Source organism: Muntiacus reevesi, chromosome 2 (assembly GCF_963930625.1).
Source record: "Muntiacus reevesi chromosome 2, mMunRee1.1, whole genome shotgun sequence".
NCBI lineage: Eukaryota > Metazoa > Chordata > Mammalia > Artiodactyla > Cervidae > Muntiacus > Muntiacus reevesi.
Window position 1 is genome coordinate 239,182,087 of NC_089250.1, and position 13,064 is coordinate 239,195,150.

Consider the following 13,064-nt stretch of genomic DNA (forward strand, 5'->3'; position numbering starts at 1 on the left):
TTACCAGCTTCCTAAACATGGGTGAATGGGTTAACTCAAGATCATAGTAGCTTCCTCCGAAGCCTGGAGTTGAGGGAAAGCTGGGACTACAAACCAGTCCCGATAAAGATCCAGTGAAGGGGGAGAGACCTTGAAGAATCACATTGACCTCTCAGCCTGAAACATCCCACACAGTCACTGTGCCCCAGAAAGGCTGGAATCAGCAGGGGCGGAGCCCCGCCCAAAATCAGCAGCAGAACCTGAGTAGAACCCTGGTCTCCAGGAGCCCTCCACTTGAACTGTCTCTCCCAGGTAGTTTCTCAGGTCATCCCATTCCCAGTCTCCCTACAGTAGGACTCCATCCAGGGACACTGGCGCTCCCTCTCTTGGGGTAACAGGTGAGAGCAAGGTCACTGGGCCTGACCAGAGGGAGAGTGAGGACCAAAGGGGTCCCCAGGTTCCTACTGGCTCAGATGATGGAGGGTGAATGGTGGAAAGCAGGAACTTGACCACATTTTGTTAGGGGGGTGGGGAGTAAGCTCTGGGGGTGGGGAGGAGGAGCCTGAGGGCCCCAAACACCTGTGCCTGGAGTCACTCCCGCATGAGTTTCCCCAAGGAAACCCTCAGGCTCTGCAAACAGGGGACGACGACCCAAAGCCCCGCTGCCGCTGAGCACCTGGCTCTTCCAGAACCCCCAGGACTGTCCCCCAGCGGTTCCGAGGCAGCGACGGGGGCGGGGGAGGGGGGTGCTGTCTCCTCCGGGCTCCCGGGTAATCTAAACAAAGACTGGGGCAGAGACCGCTCCCTCCCTCGGGAGCTCGACGCGGCTTGGCGACCAGGGGACGGGCGGGGCGGGCGGGGCCTCCCACCGCGTCCGGCGAACTCGGAGCAGCGGGGACCCTTCCTCCCGGCGCCTGCAGGAGGTGAGGAGCAGGCCGATCAAGCCGGGCTCTCCGCTGGGTTCGGGTGTCGCGGCGTCTAGGTCGCCGCGGGAGGCGGAAGCCGCGCGCCCAGGAACCGCCTCCCGGGTCCAGCCCCCAGGCCCGGAGCAGCACCGGGACAGGCGCCGACGCTCCCCGCGCCCTCGTGGGCACGCCCCCCGCGGCGCGCCGCCCCCGGCCCGGCCCCCGCCCCCAGCAGCGGTGGCTCTGCGGAGGGGCCCCGGGTTGCCCGCACCTGCACCCGTGCGTTGGCGGCGGCAGCGCGGAGGCCTGGCTCCCCGCCTGCGCGTCTGTCTTGCTCGCGTCTCTCTAGGTGAGTCGGCAGCGCCCCGAGGCCCATCTCCTGCCACCCTCCGGCCACTGCGGCCGCGGCTGGTTCCCCTGCCTCGGTGCAACCCCCGCGCGCGACCCCGACCCGCGAGCCGGCCGCCTTGTCGCCGGGCCACACTTCGCCTAGGAGGGCGGCATCTCCTCCCCACCCCACTTCACCCCGCCAGGGCTCTTCCTCTTCGCCTTCCCGGCCCGACGCGGGGACCCCCCCTCCCCCGCCAGGGCCATGGCCCCGCAGCACCGCGCCCCCCCCGCGCCTCCCCGATCGCGACATCGGAGGCGGCAGGGCCTTTTTGTACGCGCGGCGGGCAGAGCGGCCCCCTCCCGCCGCCTCCCGGAGTATCACCCGCGCCCACCCCGCGCTCCCTCTCCGCCTCCCGGAGTTCACCCGGACCAGGTGGCGGCGGGCGCCTTTTAGGGGTGCGCGGTCGTGCAATTGGTGGATTTTTTTAAACCGGTTTGGAGGGGGGAAGCGCGGCGTGGGGGGCGGCGAGAAAGCGCTCCCGGCGGCTCCTCCTGCTCCGCTCCTCGCTCTCCTGCCTCTTCCCTCCTCGCCTCCCGCGCTCCTGTCCCCGGCTCCGCCGAGCGCACTCCCCCGACGCCGCAGCCGCGAGCCGGGCAGCGCCGGACGCCGAGATGAAGGTGCTGGGACACAAGATCGAGCTGCTGACAGGTACCGCCGGCCCTTCCCGGCCGCCGCCCCTCGGCGCGGCCTCACCGCCCGCTACTTTCCGAGTTGGAGCAGGAGCCGGCACGGTGGCGGCGGCCAGGGCTTTGGGGTGTCTCGGGCTGGCGCCGGAGGAGGCGGCGCGGACGCCAGCTAACTCCTGCCTTGTGCGCCGCGGGCTCCTGTGCGGGGCCGGGCCGGGAGACGACCTGGGGCGGTGCCCTGCCCGGCGTGGCTCTCTGAGTCTCCGCAACCCGGCGTCGGGGTGGGTAGAGCGCTTGCTGCCGGGACGTGATCGGGGGAGCGGCCCGCTGGAGTCAAGCTCTGGTCAGGTCTTCAAAAGAAGAGAGGGAGCTTGGAGCCCCTGTCCTTCTCTCAGTGTCGCTCGGTTCCCCCCAAGAAAGGCGCTCCCTGGGCTCCAATAGACCTCGGGGCTGGCGGGGGAGGGGGCTCGGATTTCCGGCTCCCCGTGACAATCTGAGCAGCCCTCCCTGGGAGGAGAAGTTACTCGCTGGAAGTAGAGGCCAGTGACCAGGAGAGTGGGGAGCCAGATTGGACCCTGATGACCAGGAAACTTCAGCCTTGGGCCAGCCACTCTGCTGGAAACCACATCCCGGGCGCAGTGCTGGTCTGCCCTGGAGAGGAAGAAGGAGACGGATGGGGCAAGGGTTCTGAAGGGTGGAGACACTCTCCCAGACTGGAAGGGCTAACCCTCCTGTTGGCTCCCGTGGTCTCCCCAGGGGAGAGGTGCAGAGAGACCTAGACTGGAGGATGGGGGCTGGGAACGGGGAACAGCAGGGAGGTCCAGATGCCCCCAGGTTACGGGCTCAGGGGTGCTCAGTTGGTGTGTCCTGGAAGGACACATGGGTTCCAGAAAAATGTCCTCTGGCACCTGGGAGGTTCAGTCCTTCACCTGGAGGGCCTTGCCACCTGGTGCATGGGAACAGAACAGAGAACAGGACAGGGAAGGGGGCCCAGTGTGGGGACACACTCAGGAAGCAGGGTGGAGCCTGAGGTGGGAGACAGGAGGGGAGAGGAGAGGTTTGAGCAGGCGGCAGCATTTGAACTGCACCCTAAAAGACAGATTTTCTATTAATGGAGAGGGAGGCAGTGCTCCAGGCTGAGGAATGGAGGGACCAGCCTATGCAGAGGGATTGGGATATGAGAGAGGCTTGAACTAAGCCAAGGCGGGAGGGCTGGAGTGTGTGGGATGGAGTGCGGGGAGGGGCTAGGTAAAGCCTGGAGTTGTGGGTTAGGGCTCAAGCAACAGTGAGCCCTCCTTGGCGCAGGCCAGGCTTGTAGAGAAGAGGAGATGGGCGCTGTTCCTGGAGCCCTGGGAACACTGACCAAGCGCTCAGAAGAGCAAGATCTGAGCTCAGTTAGCCAATGGCACCCCTGCCAGTTCCCTGCCTATTTTCTTCGTAGGACCCACCTGAGGCGGGCCAGTCCTCCTGACTTCAAAGGGCATTACACAGGTGGCTGGACTTGTCAATCCCCCGGGGGGGAAGTTTTCACCACCCCATGGGTGGGTTTTTAGAGCTCCCCACGCAGGACAGAACTCCTGGATCCTTCTCCTTTTCTAGCCCCAGAAGGGCCCGGAGGAGGAATGTTGGGATACATGCGTGGGGGCTCTGGCGGGGGTCCAGGCTGTGGGGTCCCAATACAGTGTATCCTCACCCTCTGACTGCATGGGTCAGGGCCCCTCTTCCCTCATCAGACAGATCTGCCCAGTTCTTGAAGACTCTGTGCCCCTGGCCAGGCCGGAACAAGGCTCCCTCGGTCACTGTCTTCAGTCCTGGGCTCCCATTGCCATTTTTTCTCACCAGGCCCTGGGAGACAGGGCATCCCCCACTCCGGTGGTTTTTCCAGCCTTCCCTTTTTCTCCAACTCCCTCCCATCCTCTTCCTGGTCCCACCGATCTGGGTTCAGATCCCAGCCCCACTGCTGGCCACCTGCGTGATCTCAGATAGGTTGCTTAACCTCTCTGACTCCGGTTTTCTCATCTTAGAGGTGAAACTGTTGACCCCGCCCTCTGTAAGCTAGGGTGAAGATTGCTGAAATAGCACAGGTGACACGCCTGGCTGGGGCCTGGCTCCTGGTGGGCCCCTCGTGGGCTTCCTCTCCCTTCAGGTTCCTTGGTCTTAACTGTCCCTGTGATGGAGAATCCACCTGTGCTGGCTGGTTGGCCACTAGGAAGTCTGGATCTGTCTTCACCCACTTTATCCCTGTTACATGCATCTCTGAGATTTTGACCCATCTGCTCCACTGGCCGATGAGCAGGTCACAGGTGGTGGCTGGTTTCTTGTGGTGGCATACAGCAAGCGCTCAATAACTGTTGACTGAGCCAGGCTCAGCAGTGTCTCCAGGATAATTTCATAGAGGTCTCCAACTCCCTGCCTGCACATCAGCATTAGGAAATTATTTCAGTGAACCTCTTTGTTCAACTCATGTTTATTTAGCTGTTTATAGTTTTCACATTCTCCCATTTTATTATCCTGATCATTTTACCAATGAGGCCCGTCTCTGCCTCACGTCATACGGCTGAGAAGAGGTGGTGCCTTGTTTCAGACGTGAGGCCTGAGCCATCCTCTGCGTTTCTAACTGCCTGGCTCCTCCGGGCCAGTCTCACAGCTGCTCTCCCCTTCACTTTCCTCATCTGTGAAATGGGCTTATCATGGTACCGCCCACACAGTTGTGAGACTGTGCAAACGTTGAGAGCAGCCTCTGGCAGGCGGGCCACGAATGGCAGAGGTGGGGCTGTTGTCCCTAAGCTGGGGTCTCCTCCCCTTCCCTCTGCGCTCCAGTCACCGGATTCCTTCCTCAGGGAATTTCCAGCTCCTTTCTTCCTCTGGGCTCTCCACACAATCCAGGCCTCCTGAGATGTGCCTCTGGGGGACTCCGCTTCAGCCTTAGGTTCCCCGTCACATGGGAAGGGGAGACATGATTTTCTAGGGTTGGGTCCTGCTGGTCTGATGCCCGCAGCTCTGACACAAGGTAGGGAAAGCTAGGCCCCCCTCACTTCTGGGGCTGGAAGGATGCCCATGAATTGTTATGGGCAGCCTGAGCCTCTCTTTGTTTCAACGAGAAGAGGGGGTGGTCCTTCACCCGCCAGCAATGCTTAGACGGCCAGCACTTAGTTTCCAGACGCCCTTCCAGGGTCCTCCCGCACAGGGAGAGCAGGGATTCAAGAATCAGAGGGTGTGAATTTCAGAGTCTCCTCTCTGCTCTCGGCTCCTGAGCATATTCTTAATTTCTCTGACCCTCCGTCTCTTTATCAATAAAATGGGAGCAAAGGCCCTCCCTCCTTAGTGTGGTAAGAAGCACCCAGGACTCCGTCCTGCCCACGCACAAGCTCTCTGTGGGCTTCAGAGGACAGACTCTCCGTGCCTTTTTTTATTCCTTAGTGAGATGGGAAAAGTGGGACATTTGTCTATTTGCAAGCAGGAAGGTGATGGTTTTTGTGCATTTGTTCTCCAGCAGTCTGTCTCTAGGAGGGTTCGGAGTCAGAGCTCTAAAATGGCAGATTTAAGGCTCTGAAAAATGGTCCCTCGGGAGCCTCAGTATTAGACGCTGGAAACTTTCAAAATATGCTTGATGTGTGATTAGAAAGCCGAACTTTTGCCAGTTCAGTCTGGAATTTTGGTATCATTTTAACGCATGGAATGTGTATTTAAATAGTGTTAGATTGTGGGCAGGTATATGAGCAAATATATGTGGGGAAAACTGAGGCATAGATTTACTGCTCCCCCAGCCTCCAGGACCCTGAATCCTCATTGCCAGCCCATCCATTTTAGTAAACTTCACTGCTTCACCCAGGTGCTGGAGTCAGGTGTGAAGGGACACGCGGGCTGCTGGACGAGGTGGGGAGGGGAGCAGATCCTTACTTGGGATGTGGGGAGATGGGCACGCTGTTCCACTGGTGCAACTTTATGAAGGGCAGGATGGCAATGATGTATCGACAGCTCAAAAATATGTGTGGTCTGTGACTCAGCATTTGAGTTTTTAGGAACAAATAAAGATGTGTTCAGAGGTGTTTGTTCAAGGATGTTATCCCGTAGTTGTTTATAGAAAGGAAAAAAAAAAACCAGCTGGAAACAACATAAATGCCTAACAGTAGGGGAGGTTAAATAAATTGGAGTACATTCATACCAGGAAACCTCAGGCAGCTGCCAATTGGGCTGCCGAAAGTCACTTACCCACCTGAACAGATGTCTCCTGATAGACATATAATAACGTGATGACAGCTCACACTTCTATGGCATTTGTCGTGTGCCAGGCACAGTCCAAAGCACTTTCTATAAGTTAACTCATCATCATAACCACCCTGTGAAATATGTGCTATTATTTCCTCCTTTTAGACAGATGAGGAAACCAAAGCCCAGAGAAGTTAAGTAACTTGCTTAAGGTCAAACAGATGGCAAGTAACTGGCTGAAATTTCAACCAGGAGATCTGGCTCCAGAGTCCAAAAGATGTTTCAGAACAGTGTTTTTTGTTTTTAAATGTACAGATTAGCACTGAAAGTGAAAGGAGATAAGCAAAAATGTTAACAGTGGCTTCCTCTGGTTACTGGGATCATATGTGATTTTTTAACTTCTTTTTGCTCTTCTGTTCTTCTGATTTTTCTCAGTGACTGTGTATTGCATGACATTCAAGTTCTATTTTTATAAACGAAAAATTAACAAATGCATAGGGGAACGTACGAAGCGCTGGGGGTCTGATGAAACCAGAATTCCTGGGGGAATTCTGAAGGCGGTCTGAAGTCTGCTTTTGTGGAGAGGGTATGTTCTTGGAAAACTCGAGGGAGGAAGGGTCATTCATGGTAGATGTTGAACGTGCCTTTCCATAAGCATAGGGAAGAGGAAGTCATTGTGGGCAAAATGGATAACATACAGCTGGGGTGTGTGTGTACACACGTGCTAGGCTGAATGTTGGCCCCCAAATATATTACGATCCTAATTCCTAGAAGGGCTTCCCTGATGGCTCACCAAGTTAAGATGCAGGAGACACAGGTTCGAGCCTGGGTCAGGAATATCCCCTGGAGGAGGAAATGGCAATCCACTCTGGTATTCTTGCCTGAGAAATCCCATGAACCAAGGAGCCTGGTGGGCTACAGTCCCACCAGGAACTGAAAAGAGTTGAAAAGAGTCAGATACAACTGAGCGACTGAGCAGACGTGCTCACAGATCTTATTTGCAGTGTGTGGGATCTTTAGTTGTGGCATGCGAACTCTTAGTTGCAGCTTGTGGAATCTAGTCCCCTGACCAGGGATCGAACCTGGGCCCCCTGCATTGGGAGTGCAGTGCCTTAGCCAATGGACCACCAGGGAAGTCCCAGTCCTCAGGTGCTTTAAACACCAGACCACAGATGTAAGGTACACTCCGACCAAAATGACCATACATCTTAAGCCCCATAACCAATACCTTTGAGGACTGAGGTGTGTTTCCAGTTCATGCTGGGGCAGGGGTGGGGAGAGCAGTGTAGGCCCCGTGTGCCTGGTGATGCTCCAGCCCTGGGCAAGTGAGAACCCTGGCCTGTCCCACCTGAGCACGCACCTGCTCCTCGCCCATCCGGTGAGAGCTCTGGGTTCAGACCCCATCTCTGTGGAGAGTCCACGCTTCTCCCCCAAAGTGCAGACTCTAGAACCCCATTGGCAGCACCCCCTGGCTCAGGTCTAAGCCAACTGTCTGGGCTTTCCCCCCAACCCCAACGTCTTTTTTCCAAGGCCTTCTGGACTCATAAACAGCAGCTCTCTCCCTCCAGTGGCTCAGGACAAACCCAGATCACCCTGGACTCTTCTCTGTCTCCCATGCCCCACCCGCAGCTCCCGCCGGCTCTACCCTCAGAACATACCCAGAACCTGGGGACTCCCCACCACCTCCACCCCGGGCCTTCAGCATCTCTTTCCTGGATTACTGCAGCGACTGGTCTCCTTGCTCCCACCCTCACACCCTAGGTCTGCTCCACCCATAGCAGGAGAAGGGAACCTTTAACATGGAAATCCTATCACATCACCCTGTTGCTCAAAACCCTCCAAGGCAGAGACTTCCCTGGTGGTCCAGTGGCTAAAACTCTGCGCTCCTGATGCAGGGGGTCCAGGTTCGATCCCTGCTCAAGGGACAAGATCCCACGTGCTACAGCTAAAAGCTCCCACATGCTGCAACTAAAGATTCTGCATGCTGCAACTTAAAAAAAAGATCCCACATACTGCAGCAAAGACCCCACATGACACAAGCAAGACCCAGTGCAGCCAAATAAATAAATATTTTAAAAAAACCAAAACCTCTAAAGTACCTCAGGAAAAGCCAGGGTTTTTCTAGCAGACCTTCTAGATGAAACATGATCTGATGCCTCCTCCACTGTTCACGCTTGGTCCTCATCCCTCCCTCCCCGCTCCCCTCGACTCACTCTGCTCCAGACACGCTGGAACCCATGGAACCCAGCAGGCAAACACCTGCCTCACGGCCCTAGCACTTGCTGCTCCCTCTGCCCTGCGACTCTTCTAGGCATCCGCAGGGCGCCCTCCCTCGCCTCCTCCACGCCTTCGCTCTCGTCAGCTTCTCAGGGAGGCCCGCTCTTATACTGTTTCAGATCACAGCCCCACGCTCTCCCCCTCCTGTGATGTTGCACGTCTGACACACCATGTATTTACTTGGACTTGTTGATTGGAATTCTCCTGAAAGTTCCGCAGACGTGGGGCTTCTTGTCTGTCATCATCGGTCTTTGATCACCAGTCCCTGAAACAGGACCTGGCACACAGTAGGTCAGTATTTGAATGAATGAGTGAATAAATGAAGGACGTAGACCTGGGCCACACGGCCGCCCTGAGAGTGTGGTCATTCCTGTGCCCCGTGGGCTGAGAATGGGGCAGGGGTGACATTTCCACAGCCACGTGCTGCTCTGAGAAGAGATGGCCTGGGGTTGAGCGGTCCTGACGCACGGCCCCCTTTCTGCAGACGTTGTATGTGAAGCAGGGAGATCCTGGGGGCTTGGGAGGCAGTTCAGACGGGCCGGGGGCTTTCCGGGAGAGAAATACCCAGTCAGAAAGCTGCTCCTTCAGGCTCTCTCTTTCCTGCAGACCACAGTGCAGAACTGTGAGCTGGGGGAGACTTGTTGCCTTATGTTACCCCCCTTTGAATCTTGCACAAACATCCAGTATCTTTGTTTCTGGGATGTTTGCCAAATTAGACAAAGATACAGGAGTGAATCGAGGCACCTGTGTTAAAGAAACTTGAGAATTTGTGGCCCCAAGTGCCAGACTGAGAGCTTTTAAACTTTTGAATGTGGGTCATGGTTACCAGTGTTGATGCCGCTTCTGTGAGCCTGTGAGGAGTGGTCTGGAAGGGGCTGGCTCACCCTCTGAAGAGAGAATGCTGCCTGCTGCAAAGAGGGGTCTGCCACCCTGGAATTTCCCTGTGTCCCCTCGGGCAGGCCCCATCCTGTTCCTTTTCTTTGGGTTCTTTTAGCATGTTAGGCTGGGATTCCAAGAAAAATGTCCCAAGTTTAAATTAGCTTCGATGGTATATGACAGAAAGCCAAAGATAACAGTAATAGATTAAACAGCAGAACAGAAACACACTCACAGACATAGGAAACAAATTTATGGCTACCAAAGGTGAAAGTGGGGGGGGGGATAAATTAGGAATTTGGGATTAACAGATACACACTACTCTAAAATAGATAAACAAGGACCTACTATATAGCACAGGGAACCATATTCAATATCTTGTAATAACCTGTAACAGAAAAGAATCTGAAATATATATGTAATATATAAAATATATATATGTAACTGAATCATTGCTCAATACCTGAAACTAACCCAACATTGTAAATCAACTATACCTCAATTAAAATATAGATAAAAGAAGATAAAAGTCTATTTCCCTCTTTTATAAGCAGAGTCTAGAGATAGGCCATCCAGAAATATGGCTTCATGATTCTCAGGAACTTAGACGCTATCTGTAGTGCCACTCTACCACCTTTAGTATCCAGCCTCAGGGCCCAAAGTGGCTGTTCAAGTTCCCACCATCACATCTGTATTCCAGTCAGCAAAAAGAAGGAAGGGTTGAAGAATGGCATGTCTCCTCCCTTTAAGACCACTCTCCCAAAGTCACATGGTTCCATCTCCATCTAACTGACTGACTGTTGTCATAAATAGGCTTTATTCCCATTGTCTACCTGCTCATCTAAAATTTGGGGAGCTAGTATTGAGTATCAAGGGGAGAACCAATACTGAGGGGAAATTAACAGTCTCTGCCCCAGTAGGGCTTTTTCCTGGCTCCATACAGAAGCTGCTTACACGGAGCATGTTGTTGGGATTCCAGTTCTGTCTGCCCTTGGTCTGGGATTGGAGGTTTGTTATGTCTGTGTTTAACATCTGGAACCATGTTGTGTACAGAAACAGAGTTCACACATGGGTGCTGTGCCTCAATGGAAGAAAATTTTATAAAAGAGCTATGTTATGGCAACTCTCAGATGCACCTTCCTTCATAACATCTCTGACATATATCCTCTCTTGGTGAGGCGGGCACCGGGACCACTGTTTTGCCATCACGGTACACCAGATCTGGTGGGAAATCCTGGAGGTGGTAGTGGAGCCCTCTTGGGAAAGGCTGAACCAGCGACATTCCTGATGTCAGAGGAGCTGGGACTCCATGGAAAAGCACAGTCAGCCACAACCTCAAGACGGAGTGGGACTTCCCTGGGGGTCCAGTGGTTAAGAATCCACCTACCGATGCAGAGGATGCAGATTGAATCCCTGGTCAAAGAAGATTCCACATGCCGTGGAGCAGCCAAGCCCACCACAACTACTGAAGCCAGCAAACTCTAGAACCTGTGCTCCACAACAAGAGAAGCCAGTGAAATGAGAACCCCTCGCACTGCAGCTAGAGAGGAGCACCCTTAGAGAAAGCCCTTTTGCAGGAACAAAGACCCAGCACGGCCAAAAAAAGAGAGAGAGCAATTCAGAAACATCGGATCCTGAATGTGAAGAAGTTTTAGGAAGAATTGACGCAGTTTATTTCACTCCTATTTTTTTTTTCCATTTCTATTTCTTTGTAAGAATTTACAAGCATTGTACAGCAACTATACTTCAATTTTTTTTCTTTTTTTAAAAAATTAATTTATTTACTTTAATTGGAGTTTCATTACTTTACAATATTGTAGTGGTTTTTGCCATACGTTGACATGAATCAGCCAGGGTTGTATATGTGTTCCCCATCCTGAACCCCCCTCCCACCTCACTCAGCATCCCATCCCTCAGGGTCATCCCAGTACACCGGCTTTGAGTGCCCTGTTTCATGCATCAAACTTGGACTGGTGATCTGTTTCACATATGGTGATATACGTGTTTCAATGCTATTCTCGCAAATCATCCCACCCTCACCTTCTCCCACGAGTCCAAAAGTCTGTTCTTTATATCTGTGTCTCTTTTGCTGTCTCACATATAGGGTCATCGTTACCATCTTTCTAAATTCCATATATATGTGTTAATATACTGTATTGGTGTTTTTCTTTCTGACCCACTCTGTATATTAGGCTCCAGTTTTGTCCACCTCATTAGAACTGATTCAAATGCGTTCTTTTTTTTTTTTTTTTTTTTTTTTTTTTTAATATTATTTTATTAGTTGGAGGCCAATCACTTTACAACATTTCAGTGGGTTTTGTCATACATTGACATGAATCAGCCATATAGTTACATGTATTCCCCATCCCGATCCCCCCTCCCACCTCCCTCCCCAAATGCGTTCTTTTTAATAGCTGAGTAATAGTCCATTGTTATACCTCAATATTTTAAAAAAGAAAAAGAAGTTATAAGAGTGACAGATGTGGGTTTAAGTCTAAAAGGATAAAATATTTTTTAAAATTAATTACCAAAAGTTCTGAATGATAGGATCTCATTATGTTAGTGACAGTTCTGCAGTTACTTTGTGTGTGTAGTAGGAATGAGCAAATAAACAAAAATACTGGGGATAATGATAGCCAGGTTTCTCACTGTGGAAGAAAAACAATTACAAATAATGAAAAGAGGGAAGTTAGGAAGAAAAAAAAAAAGAGGGAAGTTAGGAAGAAAAAAAAAGAGGGAAGTTAGAATAAACTGAGTGGTGTTGAATTGGAATTAGAGATGTCAGTATAAATTCCAGATTTTTAATAGATATACAGATGCATAGAGAAAAGTGTGTGTGTGAGGCAGAAAAAATATAAGATGAGTTTGGAGTAAATTAGAAGCTACTAAAAAGTAAAAAAGGACAGTGAATGGTGAAAGGACCCAAGAGCCAACTTAAAGAACTCCCAATGGCCAAATCTGGCACAATCAGAACAATAAAATAATAATGGAAATGGATTATAACCCATAGAATAAAATAAGTAATTGAATAAATCAGTGAATGGAGAAGAAAAGACAGCTCTGTTTCTTCCAGGAGAAATCCAATTAATAAATGTAGAAGGGATGATGGAAATAGAAAATGATCATCAAGCAAATACCACTGTAATAACTGTAGGCAAGCCTCATCCATAGTTGCTAAAATTAGTGGGTGGAAAGTATGATGAGAAAGAAGATGTCTGTGTAGTCTCAAAGTATCTTCCCACAAGATACGTGTTAGTTACAAAGGGGAAAATAGTAACTTTACCCTGGAGACACCTGCCAGAACCTGAGTCAGGTGATCAAGCTAATGTTCCCCAATAATAAGACAGACTGGCATCTTGTCCCCCATGAAATGGTACAGTGACAAGGGCACATCTCTTCTGCTGTATTCTTGCGAAAAATGCAAAACCTCAATCTAATCATAAAAAAAAAATAAAAACAAGAGACAAACCCAGACTGAGGGACAGTACAGACTTTAGCTACTCAATGTTTCTCGGGTGTCAGCATCATAAAATACAGAGGATGGAGGAGACCACGTGACACCTAAGGGCAGCGTGGCATCCTTGGGCGGGCAGACTGCTGAAAAAACGGGAAACTCACTGACGGTCTGCAGATTGCTTCACCGTATTTTATCAGTATTTTCTTTCCTGGTTTCTCTAATTGTTTGCGGTTCTGTAGCACGGTGACATTCTAGAGGAAGCCGAATGGGGAGTAGGTGGGAAGTTTCTGTGCTTTGTTTTTATTTCTGTGATTTTTCTATAAATCTAAAATTATTTCAAAATA

General features: G+C 52.0%; 1 protein-coding gene across 3 annotated transcripts in view; it reads left to right on the top strand.

The window, feature by feature from the left end:
• Window positions 1-877: 877 nt before the first annotated feature.
• Window positions 878-13,064, top strand: part of NDRG4 (NDRG family member 4) — a 43,080-nt gene continuing 30,893 nt past the window's right edge. For 2 of the 3 annotated variants that reach the window (XM_065925429.1, XM_065925430.1), the window contains exon 1: window positions 1,816-1,923. In XM_065925429.1, coding sequence (XP_065781501.1) covers window positions 1,887-1,923 — 37 coding nt within the window. In that variant the 5' untranslated portion in view covers window positions 1,816-1,886. Of the gene's footprint in view, window positions 1,234-1,815; window positions 1,924-13,064 lie in introns of those variants that run through there. The other variant, XM_065925434.1, reaches the window with a different exon arrangement.